We start from the raw sequence: 13412 nt of genomic DNA on the forward strand, positions 1-13412 counted from the left end.
ATGGTTTAGCATACTGCGCTACAGTATCTGGTCTCTGGAGTTCACAGTTGTTATTCTAGCCCACCAATACATTTGCATATTTAAATAATTATTAAGTTGGTGCAATGCAGAGAATCCCCCTTGTCTCTATGAGCATACTGAATGCATTAGTGTGATGGATCAGAAACGCATCATATTCAGACATTTCTAAGAGAAGCAGATGTAATTGAATAATCTCGCAATTTTTCTTAACTGTACCAAAGGGCAGATACTCAGGTCTGGCATTTGGAGATGCCTCTCTCTCCTCTCACCATATTCGTGTGTGGGAGTGTGAATTGCTGCAAAAGAAGTGAGTGAAGAAAACCAACCCTGCCAGCCCGAGGGAGAACTACTATTGTTGCCTCGTTACTTTTAGAGAGAGAGAGAGATGACAGGAGAGACAATCATATGCCATCCTCTTGAGCTATGCATCTGAACTTTGAATGTGGGGAACTCCTATTTTTCATTTTGTGGGGGAGGGAGGTTGTTTTAGAGGGACCAGTCCAATTACTCCAGTATCAAGGAAAATATGGTGGAAAATGCCACGTCAATTAGCCTGCAATTCTCACTCATCAGAGTCAGATGTTGTTAATAAGCTGCCCATACCAGTCAGTGTGTGGTGTGGTCCCTGATGTGTGCTCCCTCCCTCTGTCTGATTTAAAAAGACTAAGGAAGAACAAACTTGTATTTTTTGCATGTGCACCCTTAAAATACTTTTTTTGGTAAGCACACAAGCTTCTATACAACTTTATTTTTTTGTTTAGTTCAGGGACTCCTTACATTTCCTTTTCCTTCTGCTCCCAGTCTGGCAGAGGAGCTTATGTCTGAGGTCCTGGCTGACGTTGCAGCAGAGTTCCAGGACGTCTGTGAGGAGTATGCAGAGGCTGTCTTCACCTCCGAGTTCCTTCAACCAATCACGTCACCTCCTGCTTCAGTTCCACCGTTAGACAGCCAATAGACCTCTTCCTCTTCACGGACATTGGGCGAGTTAGGTTTGCATCGCCAGGTGTACTGCGTAGGTGGATATTTCAATTCAGGACCAACGGAATGGTCAAAAATGTGCAAACTCCGCCCACCCCGGCCACCGGGCGATGTAGAACGAGCTTGCCTATTCTTTAGCTTTTAGCCAGCTAATGAGATTTCAGTTTTGACTGGGTTAATGTTTATATATATATTTATTTGTGTTAAATACTGCGTGATGCATCGGTTTTTACTAAAATGGTGAAAGAACTGTGAAAAAAAAGGATAATTGGAAAACATCCTGATTGCATTGATGTGACAACATTCAGAATAGATTCAGAATAGAATGGAACAAACGCAATGCAGATTATTCCTATTTGGCAGGTTCCTTTCTGTAGTTCTTACAGAGGGATGGGTGAATTCCGTTGGGAAAGTTAGTTTTGAAAAGCTTAGAGAGAACATTATGACATTACAGAGGATTAGAAGATTATGTCTCCCCTCTTTCCATATATAAACCTCTCCCAGAGGATTACTCACGCTTTCCATTTCCACATTGAAACATGGAAGTAAATTAATTGTTTGGGGAATTGACAATAGGGGGAGAGCAAGCCAAGGGCACGATTCATTGAGTAACAGGAAATCCGGATAGTATATTGCATTCATTGAAATTGTGTGCTTCACTTGCTATGGCATGCACCAAATACTGTATGTTAGCCAAATGAGTCATTTTAAATTCAATGAGAGAGCATATATCATGAGTGCACATTGGATGAGGGAGCCTTTACTGGTGTGGCGGATGTTCTCAGGCCCCGGAGAGAGACTTGAAAGCAGCTGTGAAGGAGGAGAGAGACACATTCAGATGTTGAGTTGGCCCCTAGGGGAACTGACTGTGGCAGGGGACACAGAGTGACTGAGTGAATTAGCTCACTCTGAATCAGACCCTCTTTCTCTCCGCCAACTGTGTTTTGTGTGGGTGTCTGAATACATGCAGGCTTACACAGGCTTATGCACGTACACATGCCTCACTCTCACAGTTCTGTTTCATCCCAGAGCTCTACACAAATTGGAGTCTAGGAGCCATCGCAGCATTATAATAGGAGTTTTTGAATTGAAGAATACTTGAAATTGAAAACTAATATTGTTTGTCTGTGAGATTCAGAATGGCTAATTTCGAATTATTTTTCATTGTCATGGTGCTGAATGCTGTCTTTTAATACCTAGGTTGTGAATGTGCCACCTCCCGCCCCAGACAGCCAACAAAGACTCATCACAGAAATGTATTATCAACACAATTAACAAACAGAACAACAAGATCTCTGTCTATGATCTATTTTGAACATAATGAAATTGGTTTTGTGTGCTTTGATGCATTTTCTTATTGTGATGTTTTATGGCACATTCGTGGCAGACTGTTTTATACTGATGCCCAAAGTTTATTTTGTAATAACCTTTTACTGGTACAATTTTAGGTTTTATTTTGTCAAAATGAGGTATTAGGTGATTCACTTGATAACCTTAATGATATCAGTATTATAACATATTTTTTAAATGAGATGTATCTTGCTTTATCAATGGGAACTACAGCCACCCAGATACAGGACTGGGTCTCCTTTTCCACTGTTCTAATGGTGAAAATGGCCTGTCCCTACAGTATGTTAGCCAGTATAATTATCCTTGTCAAAGACAGAATTCATGTGACCATGAATATTGACTATTCATGATAATATGAATTCTGTGGTACACACAGTGACTAATTTTGAGGCAATAATGTCCATTCAGGCTGGATAGAATCATTTTAGGTTTCCCTCAGGGACAGTTCAGCTGATGGCTGGCACTTTTCAAAATTCTTTGAAAATTGGATATGATCTTCACCCAAGTGAGATCATTTTTCTCTCTATAGGACCCATATGGACATATTTACCTATTTACAGAACCAGTGATATTCTGTTACTCTGAACAACTACTGAAGAGATTGTAGTAGTTAGAGCCATGCTCTGGGTGTGGATATGGAAGAGGATTGCAGCTGCTCCAGTTGAGAAATTGATCAGCACAGTATGTGCTCTCCCTGGGCTGTGATCTCCCTGACGTCATCATATAGTCTGACCTATAAAATCTCTGCATCAGCAACGAGAGAGAAACAACCTTGTTTCCCCCTCAATACAAGGCTGTGGGTAATCTTAAAGCAGTGGCAGTCAGGGCTAGTTATCAAATGTGAAACACTTATCCATGGTTAGAATTTGAAGATGTATTGAAAGCTAAGTCTGTGTGGATGGCTAAACGGCAAAAGGTATTTATTTCAGACTTGAGGTGCAACGTTCATTGTTGTTAGTAGACTATCTGCACATGGGTTCATCTCTTGGCTGCTTTTCTGCTAGAACCTACTGACCCTCACTCTGGAGCAGCCCAATGTCTCTTATGACAGACTGGTACAGAAATGGGACAAATCCAGTAGTGCAGAAAGACGATTGGTTCTGAGTGCTGAGATCAGGTGCTTTGAGTTGCACCCCCTTATGCCCTCAGGCATGGACTCTACAAGGTGTTGAAAGCGTTCCACAGGGATGCTGGCCCATGCTGACTCCAATGCTTCCCACAGTTGTGCCATGTTGGCTGCATGTCCTTTGGGTGGTGGACCATTCTTGATACACACGGGAAACATTTGAGTGTGAAAATACCCAGCAGCGTTACAGTTCTTGACACACTCCAACCAGTGCTCCTTGCAGCTACTACCATACCCTGTTCAAAGACACTTAAATATTTTGTCTTTCCCATTCACCCTCTGAATAGCACACATACACAATATGTCTCAATTGTCTCAAGGCTTAAAAATCCTTCTTTAACCTGTCTCCTCCCCTCCATCTACACTGATTTAAGTGGATTTAACAGGTGACCTCAATAAGGGATCATAGCTTTTACCTGGTCAGTCTATGTCATGGAAAGAGCAGGTGTTCTTAATGTTTTGTACACTCATTGTATGTCTAGTGCTGTACCTCAGTGGGCTAAATCCAGTTTGTTGATACTGACAGGCAAGTCTTCCATCCTATGACTGTTTGAGGGCTCCCTTAATGTCTTACTGGAGTAAACCCTAAGGGCTAGAACAATGATTTTCAGCCTTGATGGAAACCAACAAGCGTAACGTGATAAACATCCATCCACCACCAGCCTTTGCCTTCCTACTGATTCTCTGTCTGTTTGCTTTTTGTTTGTTTACTTCGGAACAATATTGTGTGCTTGTTTTCAAAATGCTTATTGTGTTTGATAAACCATGTATTTATATTTGTTTTTGAATAAACCATTTTTAATGAACAACCCATGCTGTATCCTCAGGGGGGGGGGGGGGGGTAGCAAGGGAACTGTGCTTCTGTAGAGGTAGGGGAGCTAGCAGGCCAGAGGTGGATGAACGTAGTGCCCTCGTTTGGGTGTAGGGTCTGATCAGAGCCTGAAGGTAAGGTGGTGCCGTTCCCCTCACAGCTCCGTAGGCAAGCACCATGGTCTTGTAGTAGATGCGAGCCTCAACTGGAAGCCAATAGAGTGTGCGGAGGAGCGGGGTGACATGAGAGAACTTGGGAAGTTTGAACACAAGACGGGCTGCGGCGTTCTGGATAAGTTGGGATAAGTTGTAGGGGTTTAATGGCACAGGCTGGGAGCCCAGCCAACAGCGAGTTGCAGTAATCCAGACGGGAGGATTAGGACCTGTGCCGCTTTCTGTGTAAGGTAGGGTCGTACTCTGCGAATGTTGTAGAGCATGAACCTGCAGGATCGGGTCACCGCTTTGATGTTAGCAGAGAACGACAGGGTGTTGTCCAGGGTCATGCCAAGGTTCTTTGCACTCTGAGAGGAGGACACAATGTAGTTGTCAACCGTGATGGCGAGATCATGGAGCGGGCAGTCCTTCCCAGGGAGGAAGAGGAGCTCCGTCTTGCCAAGGTTCAGCTTGAGGTGGTGATCCGACATCCACACTGATATGTCTGCCAGACATGCAGAGATGCGATTCGACACCTGGTTATCAGAAGGGGGAAAGGAGAAAATTAATTGTGTGTCGTCTGCGTAGCAATGATAGGAGAGACCATGTGAGGATATGACAGAGCCAAGTGACTTGGTGTATAGAGAGAATAGGAGAGGGCCTAGAACTGAGCCCTGGGGGACACCAGTGGTGAGAGCACGTGGTGCGGAGACAGATTCTCGCCACGCCACCTGGTAGGAGCGACCTGTCAGGTAGGATGCAATCCAAGAGTGAGCAGCGCCGGAGAGGCCCAACTCGGAGAGGGTGGAGAGGAGGATCTGATGGTTCACAGTATCAAAGGCAGCGGATAGGTCTAGAAGGATAAGAGCAGAGAGAGTTAGCTTTAGCAGTGCGGAGAGCCTCCGTGACACAGAGAAGAGCAGTCTCAGTTGAATGACCAGTCTTGAAACCTGACTGGTTTGGATCAAGAAGGTCATTCTGAGAGAGATAACAGGAAAGTTGGCTAGAGACGGCACGCACAAGAGTTTTGGAGAGAAAAGAAAGAAGGGATACTGGTCTTTAGTTGTTGACATCGGAGGGATCGAGTGTAGGTTTTTTGAGGAGGGGTGCAACTCTCGCTCTCTTGAAGACGGAAGGGACATGGCCAGCGGTTAAGGATGAGTTGATGAGCGAGGTGATGTAAGGGAGAAGGTCTCCGGAAATGGTCTGGAGAAGAGAGGAGGGGATAGGATCAAGCGGGCAGGTTGTTGGGCGGCCGGCCGTCACAAGTCGCAAGATTTCATCTGGAGAGAGGGGGGAGAAAGAAGTCAAAGCATAGGGTAGGGCAGTGTGAGCAGGACCAGCGGTGTCATTTGACTTAATAAATGAGGATCGGATGTCGTCAACCTTCTTTTCAAAATGGTTGACGAAGTCATCCACAGAGAGGGAGGAGGGAGGGGGAGGAGGAGGAGGATTCAGCAGGGAGGAGAAGGTGGCAAAGAGCTTCCTAGGGTTAGAGGCAGAGGCTTGAAATTCAGAGTGGTAGAAAGTGGCTTTAGCAGCGGAAACAGAGGAAGAGAATGTAGAGAGGAGGGAGTGAAAAGATGAAAGGTCCGCAGGGAGTCTAGTTTTCCTCCATTTCCGCTCGGCTGCCCGGGGCCCTCTTCTGTGAGCTCGCAATGAGTTGTTAAGCCACGGAGCAGGAGGGGAGGACCGAGCCGGCCGGGAGGATAGGGGACGTAGAGAGTCAAAAGATGCAGAAAGGGAGGAGAGGAGGGTTGAGGAGGCAGAATCAGGAGATCGGAGGGAGAAGGATTTAGCAGAGGGAAGAGATGATAGGATGGAAGAGAAGAGAGTAGCGGGAGAGAGAGAGCGAAGGTTGCGATGGCACATTACCATCTGAGTAGGGGCAGAGTGAGTAGTGTTGGAGGAGAGCGAGAGAGAAAAGCATACAAAGTAGTGGTCGGAGACTTGGAGGGGAGTTGCAGTGAGATTAGTAGAAGAACAGCATCTAGTAAAGATGAGGTCAAGCGTATTGCCTGCCTTGTGAGTAGGGGGGGACGGTGAGAGGGTGAGGTCAAAAGAGGAAAGGAGTGGAAAGAAGGAGGCAGAGAGAAATGAGTCAAAGGCAGACGTAGGGAGGTTAAAGTCACCCAGAACTGTGAGGGGTGAGCCATCCTCAGGAAAGGAACTTATCAAGGCGTCAAGCTCATTGAGGAACTCTCCAAGGGAACCTGGAGGGCGATAAATGACAATGATGTTAAGCTTGAATGGGCTAGTGACTGTGACAGCATGGAATTCAAATGAGGAGATAGACAGATGGGTCAGGGGAAAAAGAGAGAATGTCCACTTTGGAGAGATGAGGATTCCTGTGCCACCGCCGCGCTGACCAGATGCTCTCGGGGTATGCGAGAACACATGGTTAGACGAGGAAAGAGCAGTAGGAGTAGCAGTGTTTTCTGTGGTAATCCATGTTTCCGTCAGCGCCAAGAAGTCGAGGGACTGGAGGGTAGCATAGGCTGAGATGAACTCTGCCTTGTTGGCCGCAGAACGGCAGTTCCAGAGGCTGCCAGAGACTTGGAACTCCACGTGGGTCGTGCGCGCAGGGACCACCAGATTAGAGTGGCAACAGCATTTGTATGGCCTGTGCAGAGAGGAGAGAACAGGGATAGACATACACATAGTTGACAGGCTACAGAGAAAGGCTACAATAATGCAAAGGAGATCGGAATGAAATGAACTAAACATCTGGGAAAGCGAGAGAGCGGGGCCTCCCTCACTTACGTTTCACTGAAACACTCAAATATAACTCTCCCAACTTCCACTTTAGAAATTATAATTGTTGTAAACTACAGCGGTTCAATGTTTCTAGGAATAGACTCTAACTTAGTTTATTCAGCTAGCTAACTTGGTACACCGAATCATATGACGCCAAAGCCAACTAGCATGCCAGCCTCCAATAACACGGTTTAGCACCAATACTCGGTTACAAAAAACCACCAGTGTGTTAACACGCCAAGCAGATCATTCGTGTCCGTGTCTAACGTTGTGTAAAGTTTTGGGGTAGTTTTGACAGTTTGAGTGAGTACGTCGTCAACTTATTCAGCCAGTTAGTTAGCTAGAATAGTTAGCATACTAGCTAGCCATTGCTCTCTGCCAACGAACTAACCCCTCCTCCCACGGCACGAACACACAGAGAGCCAAGCTAACGTTAGCTAGTCACCCATGTCCCGAATTCCCTTGAACGACTCTGGTTACCAGTATGTAAAAACAAAACAAAAATTATAGCTACTGTTAGCCAGTTAAGTGCAAAGCTAGCCACTGAATCGATTCAGCCAGTTCGCGTCTGTCCCAACGGAGAGAAAGCGTCTCCAAATATTAACGCTAGGTCGTTCCAGCTATTGTTTAGTTAGCTATCCAGGTAGCTACATTTCGAGTACAGTAGCTACTAACTACCTAACGTTAACGCTTCAGATAATGAGGTTAGAAAAACAGCTGAATGGTAGGTAGCTAGCTGGCATAATTACAGGTACTCTTAAGCGTGGAATAACATTGGAAACAACTATCCACAGTTGCTAATAGTTACCAGTAGCTACCCGCTAGCTAGCTAGCATTATTGGTCCAGGTAGTGAGTTAGCTAGCCTCGTGCTTCACCGGGCTCAGCCGAATACAATACTTACCTACAATAATTACCTACAATAACTACCTAGATAAATACCTACAATACCTAACTACAATACCTACCTACCTACAATCTAAATACATGGTTTAATCTTTACTCGACACCATATGAGCCAAGCTTACCTCCCGCCAGAGAGAGACACAACCTCACCCGTCGCTGTCCTGACGCAATCCCAACTTTTGCCAGGACCCTGAAGGACGTCACCCTCAACCGCAGCCCCAGCACCTCACACAGGAGCAACAGAGCAACGGACACCCCACCCAGACCAGCGATACCCCCTTCTGAAGGACCTGCACCGAGAGATGGGTAATGCAAGATATGAAAACATTATTAAAGTGGCATTATTAAAGTGACATTATTAAAGTCACTAGTGTTCAATTTATTAAAGGGCCAGTGATTTTTAAGTCTGTATGTAGGCAGCAGTGCCTCTGTGCTAGTGATGGCTGTTTAACAGTCTGATGGCCTTGAGATAGAAGCTGTTTTTCAGTCTCTCTGTCCCAGCTTTGATGCACCTGTACTGACCTCGCCTTCTGGATGATAGCGGGGTGAACAGACAGTGGCTCGGTTGGTAGTTGTCCTTGATTATCTTTTTGGCCTTCCTGTGACATCGGGTGCTGTAGGTGTCCTGGAGGGCAGGTAGTTTGCCCCCGGTGATGCGTTGTACAGACCGCACCACCCTCTGGAGAGCCCTGCGGTTGTTGGCAGTGCAGTTGCCGTACCAGGCGGTGATACAGCCCGACAGGATGCTCTCAATTGTGCATCTGTAAATATTTGTGAGGGTTTTAGGTGACAGGCCAAATTTCTTCAGCCTCCTGAGGTTGAAGAGATGCTGTTGCGCCTTCTTCCCCACACTGTCTGTGTGGGTGGACCATTTCAGTTTGTCAGTGATATGTACGCAGAGGAACTTAAAACTCTCCACCTTCTCCACTGCTGTCCCGTCGATGTGGATAGGGGGGTACTCCCTCTGCTGTTTCCTGAAGTCCACGATCATCTCCTTTGCTTTGTTGACGTTGAGTGAGAGGTTATTTTCCTGACACCACACTCCGAGAGCCCTCACCTCCTCCCTGTAGGCTGTCTCATCGTTGTTGGTAATCAAACCTACTACTGTTGTGTCGTCTGCAAACTTAATGATTGAGTTGGAGGCGTGCATGGCTACGCAGTCATGGGTGAACAGGGAGTACAGGAGGGGGCTGAGCACACACCCTTGTGGGGCCCCAGTGTTGAGGATCAGTGAAGTGGAAATGTTGTTTCATACCTTCATCACCTGGGGCTGCCCGTCAGGAAGTCCAGGACCCAATTGCACAGGGCGGTGTTGAGACCCAGGGCCTCAAGCTTAATGATGAGCTTGGAGGGTACTATGGTGTTGAATGCTGAGCTATAGTCAATGAACAGCATTCTTACATAGGTATTCCTCTTGTCCAGATGGGATAGAGCAGAGTGCAGTGTGATGGCAATTGCATCGTCTGTGGACCTATTGGGGCGGTAAGCAAATTGAAGTGGGTCTAGGGTGACAGGTGATATGATCCTTGACTCTCAAAGCACTTCATGATGACAGAAGTAAGTGCTACGGGGCGATAGTCATTTAGTTCAGTTACCTTTGCATTCTTGGGTACAGTAACAATGGTGGCCATCTTGAAGCATGTGGGGACAGCAGACTGGGATAGGGAGAGATTGAATATGTCCGTAAACACACCAGCCAGCTGGTCTGCGCATGCTCTGAGGACGCGGCTAGGAATGCCGTCTGGGCCGGCAGCCTTGCAAGGGTTAACATGTTTAAATGTCTTACTTACGTCGGCCACGGAGAAGTAGAGCCCACAGTTCTAGGTTCCTGGCCCTGCAGGCTGTTTCCTTTTACTCTCTGCTGCTAGAATCTCACTACATTGTCTTGGGCCAGAAGTACAGTGGGGGAAAAAAGTATTTAGTCAGCCACCAATTGTGCAAGTTCTCCCACTTAAAAAGATGAGAGAGGCCTGTAATTTTCATCATAGGTACACGTCAACTATGACAGACAAAATGAGGAAAAAAAATCCAGAAAATCACATTGTAGGATTTTTAATGAATTTATTTGCAAATTATGGTGGAAAATAAGTATTTGGTCAATAACAAAAGTTTCTCAATACTTTATTATATACCCTTTGTTGGCAATGACACAGGTCAAACGTTTTCTGTAAGTCTTCACAAGGTTTTCACACACTGTTGCTGGTATTTTGGCCCTGTATTTTGGGGCTGTCGCTGGGCAACACGGACTTTCAACTCCCTCCAAAGATTTTCTATGGGGTTGAGATCTGGAGACTGGCTAGGCCACTCCAGGACCTTGAAATGCTTCTTACGAAGCCACTCCTTCGTTGCCCGGGCGGTGTGTTTGGGATCATTGTCATGCTGAAAGACCCAGCCACGTTTCATCTTCAATGCCCTTGCTGATGGAAGGAGGTTTTCATTCAAAATCTCATGATACATGGCCCCATTCATTCTTTCCTTTACACGGATCAGTCGTCCTGGTCCCTTTGCAGAAAAACAGCCCCAAAGCATGATGTTTCCACCCCCATGCTTCACAGTAGGTATGGTGTTCTTTGGATGCAACTCAGCATTCTTTGTCCTCCAAACACGACGAGTTGAGTTTTTACCAAAAAGTTATATTTTGGTTTCATCTGACCATATGACATTCTCCCAATCCTCTTCTGGATCATCCAAATGCACTCTAGCAAACTTCAGACGGGCCTGGACATGTACTGGCTTAAGCAGGGGGACACGTCTGGCACTGCAGGATTTGAGTCCCTGGCGGCGTAGTGTGTTACTGATGGTAGGCTTTGTTACTTTGGTCCCAGCTCTCTGCAGGTCATTCACTAGGTCCCCCTGTGTGGTTCTGGGATTTTTGCTCACCATTCTTGTGATCATTTTGACCCCATGGGGTGAGATCTTGCGTGGAGCCCCAGATCGAGGGAGATTATCAGTGGTCTTGTATGTCTTCCATTTCCTAATAATTGCTCCCACAGTTGATTTCTTCAAACCAAGCTGCTTACCTATTGCAGATGCAGTCTTCCCAGCCTGGTGCAGGTCTACAATTTTGTTTCTGGTGTCCTTTGACAGCTCTTTGGTCTTGGCCATAGTGGAGTTTGGAGTGTGACTGTTTGAGGTTGTGGACAGGTGTCTTTTATACTATATAACAAGTTCAAACAGGTGCCATTAATACAGGTAACGAGTGGAGGACAGAGGAGCCTCTTAAAGAAGAAGTTACAGGTCTGTGAGAGCCAGAAATCTTGCTTGTTTGTAGGTGACCAAATACTTATTTTCCACCATAATTTGCAAATAAATTCATAAAAAATCCTACAATGTGATTTTCTGGATTTTTTTCCTCAATTTGTCTGTCATAGTTGACGTGTACCTATGATGAAAATTACAGGCCTCTCTCATCTTTTTAAGTGGGAGAACTTGCACAATTGGTGGCTGACTAAATACTTTTTTTCCCCACTGTATTTTGTCATTGGTCATCCTGACTGGTACAAATAGCCTGGGCCATCATGGGGTTGGGTAATATAGTGTGGCCGTGGCCAGGCCGGTACACAGATTGGAGGGAGATGGCTCAGCCTCAGGCATTTGGCTCTATCAATAGTCATTAAATTGCACCAGGGTGTAGAGCTGCAGATAGAATGATGCTGGTGCTGCTCTGATCTCAGTTTATGACCTCTTGTGTGGTCATGTGTTAGATAGAGGATAGAACTAGGGTATAACTATATATCTATTGTTGCACTGCTGTGTACAACAACAGACAATCACTGCTCTCCCATGTTTCCCACTGCGCTTGGTAGATAGTTCAAGTTGGGACTTTTCAGGTTGTATTCATTTGGGAAACTACAATTCGTTTTTCAGGTTGTATTCAGGTTGGGAACCTACTATGAGATTTTCAGGTTGGGAATCTACTGTGAGTTTTTCGTGTTATAATACACTATCTTGTTTTCTGTTGAAAGGGTTGGGGTCGGGAACATTGGTGTCCTTTGGTAATATGATTTCTATACATGTAGGGATTAATATGATATTAGTATGTTTCTCTGAATGGGCTTTTTACATATAGACAACAGCAGGTGTCATAGTTTCAGCCTATTCAAAGTGGTCTAAATTAGTAGATTTGATTTGATAGATATGACTGATCTAAATTATTATACAACCTGGTCTCATAGCATTTTGTATTATTATGTATGTAAATCCGTGACACTCATTTAGTATGATATGTTACGTTTGGTATGGTTACATAAGGCATATGGTTACTTAACGCAAAGGTTCCAAGTTCAAATCTCATCACGGTCAACATTAGCATTTTAGCTAATTAGCAACTTTTCAACTATTTATTTACAACTTTTTAGCTACTTTGAAACTACTTAGCATGTTAGCTAACCCTTCCCCTAACCCTAACCTTAACCATTTTAGCTAACCTTTAACCTAACCTTAACCCTTTAACCTAACTCCTAAACTTAACTCTAACCCCTAACCCATTTGCTTAGCTAATGTTAGTGAACTAGCTAATTTTAGCCACCTAGCTAAAATTTGTAACATACTGTATCATACATTTTGCAAAATTGTAACATATTGTACGTTTGGCAAGTTCTTAACATATTGTACGTTTTGCAAATTCAGAACATATAATACGAATTGCAATTCGTAACATATCATACGAAATGAGTGATGGACATCCACAAATAAATACATACCATTTGAAACGTAACATATCATAACTAAATGGAGTGTTACAGATTTACATACAGAATAATACGTAATGCTCTGAGACCAGGTTGCAATATAGCATATTATTTGATAGATATGACAGACTGTTGTGAGAGTGAGCCCAAGCTGTTTGACAATGTCAAAGCAGGGAAATCTATAAAACATCATAGATTAGGTACTGAATGTCTGAAGCAAGCCAGCCAGCCTCACTCCCCTGTGCTATGTTTCTACAGATCACATTCAATAGGATACATCCCTAATGGTAATGCAGCCATTAACTTATTTGATTATCCATGTGTCTAATAACAGTTTGACAGTGTCTGAAATGGCACCCTTTGCCTTTATAGTGCACTAATTTTGACCAGACTAGGACAAAAGTGCACTATGGTGCACACTATAGTGGACTTTGTAGTGCATAGGGTGCCATTTGGGACTGAGCCTACATCCCTCATCATCATGCCGGCCATGCATGCATCTGATCCATGTGGCTAATAACAGTTTCTCTCAAAAGCAACAGTCCACTCCGCACAAAGCCTACGATGTGATGTGAGCCGTCTGTGGACCATGAGGAATGTGCTGCGATGCTATGCTGTGGAA

General features: G+C 44.9%; 1 protein-coding gene across 1 annotated transcript in view; it reads left to right on the forward strand.

Moving 5' to 3' along the window:
* LOC311106081 (protein moonraker-like) overlaps positions 1–4273 on the forward strand; it is a 47814-nt gene extending 43541 nt beyond the window's left edge. Inside the window, 1 exon segment of the mRNA XM_084148381.1 lies at positions 823–4273. Within this exon segment, the coding sequence (XP_084004507.1) occupies positions 823–976 (154 nt within the window). The 3' untranslated portion in view covers positions 977–4273.
* The last annotated feature ends 9139 nt before the right edge of the window (positions 4274–13412 follow it).

Source organism: Coregonus lavaretus (genome assembly GCF_964263955.1).
Source record: "Coregonus lavaretus genome assembly, chromosome: 30".
Lineage (NCBI taxonomy): Eukaryota > Metazoa > Chordata > Actinopteri > Salmoniformes > Salmonidae > Coregonus > Coregonus lavaretus.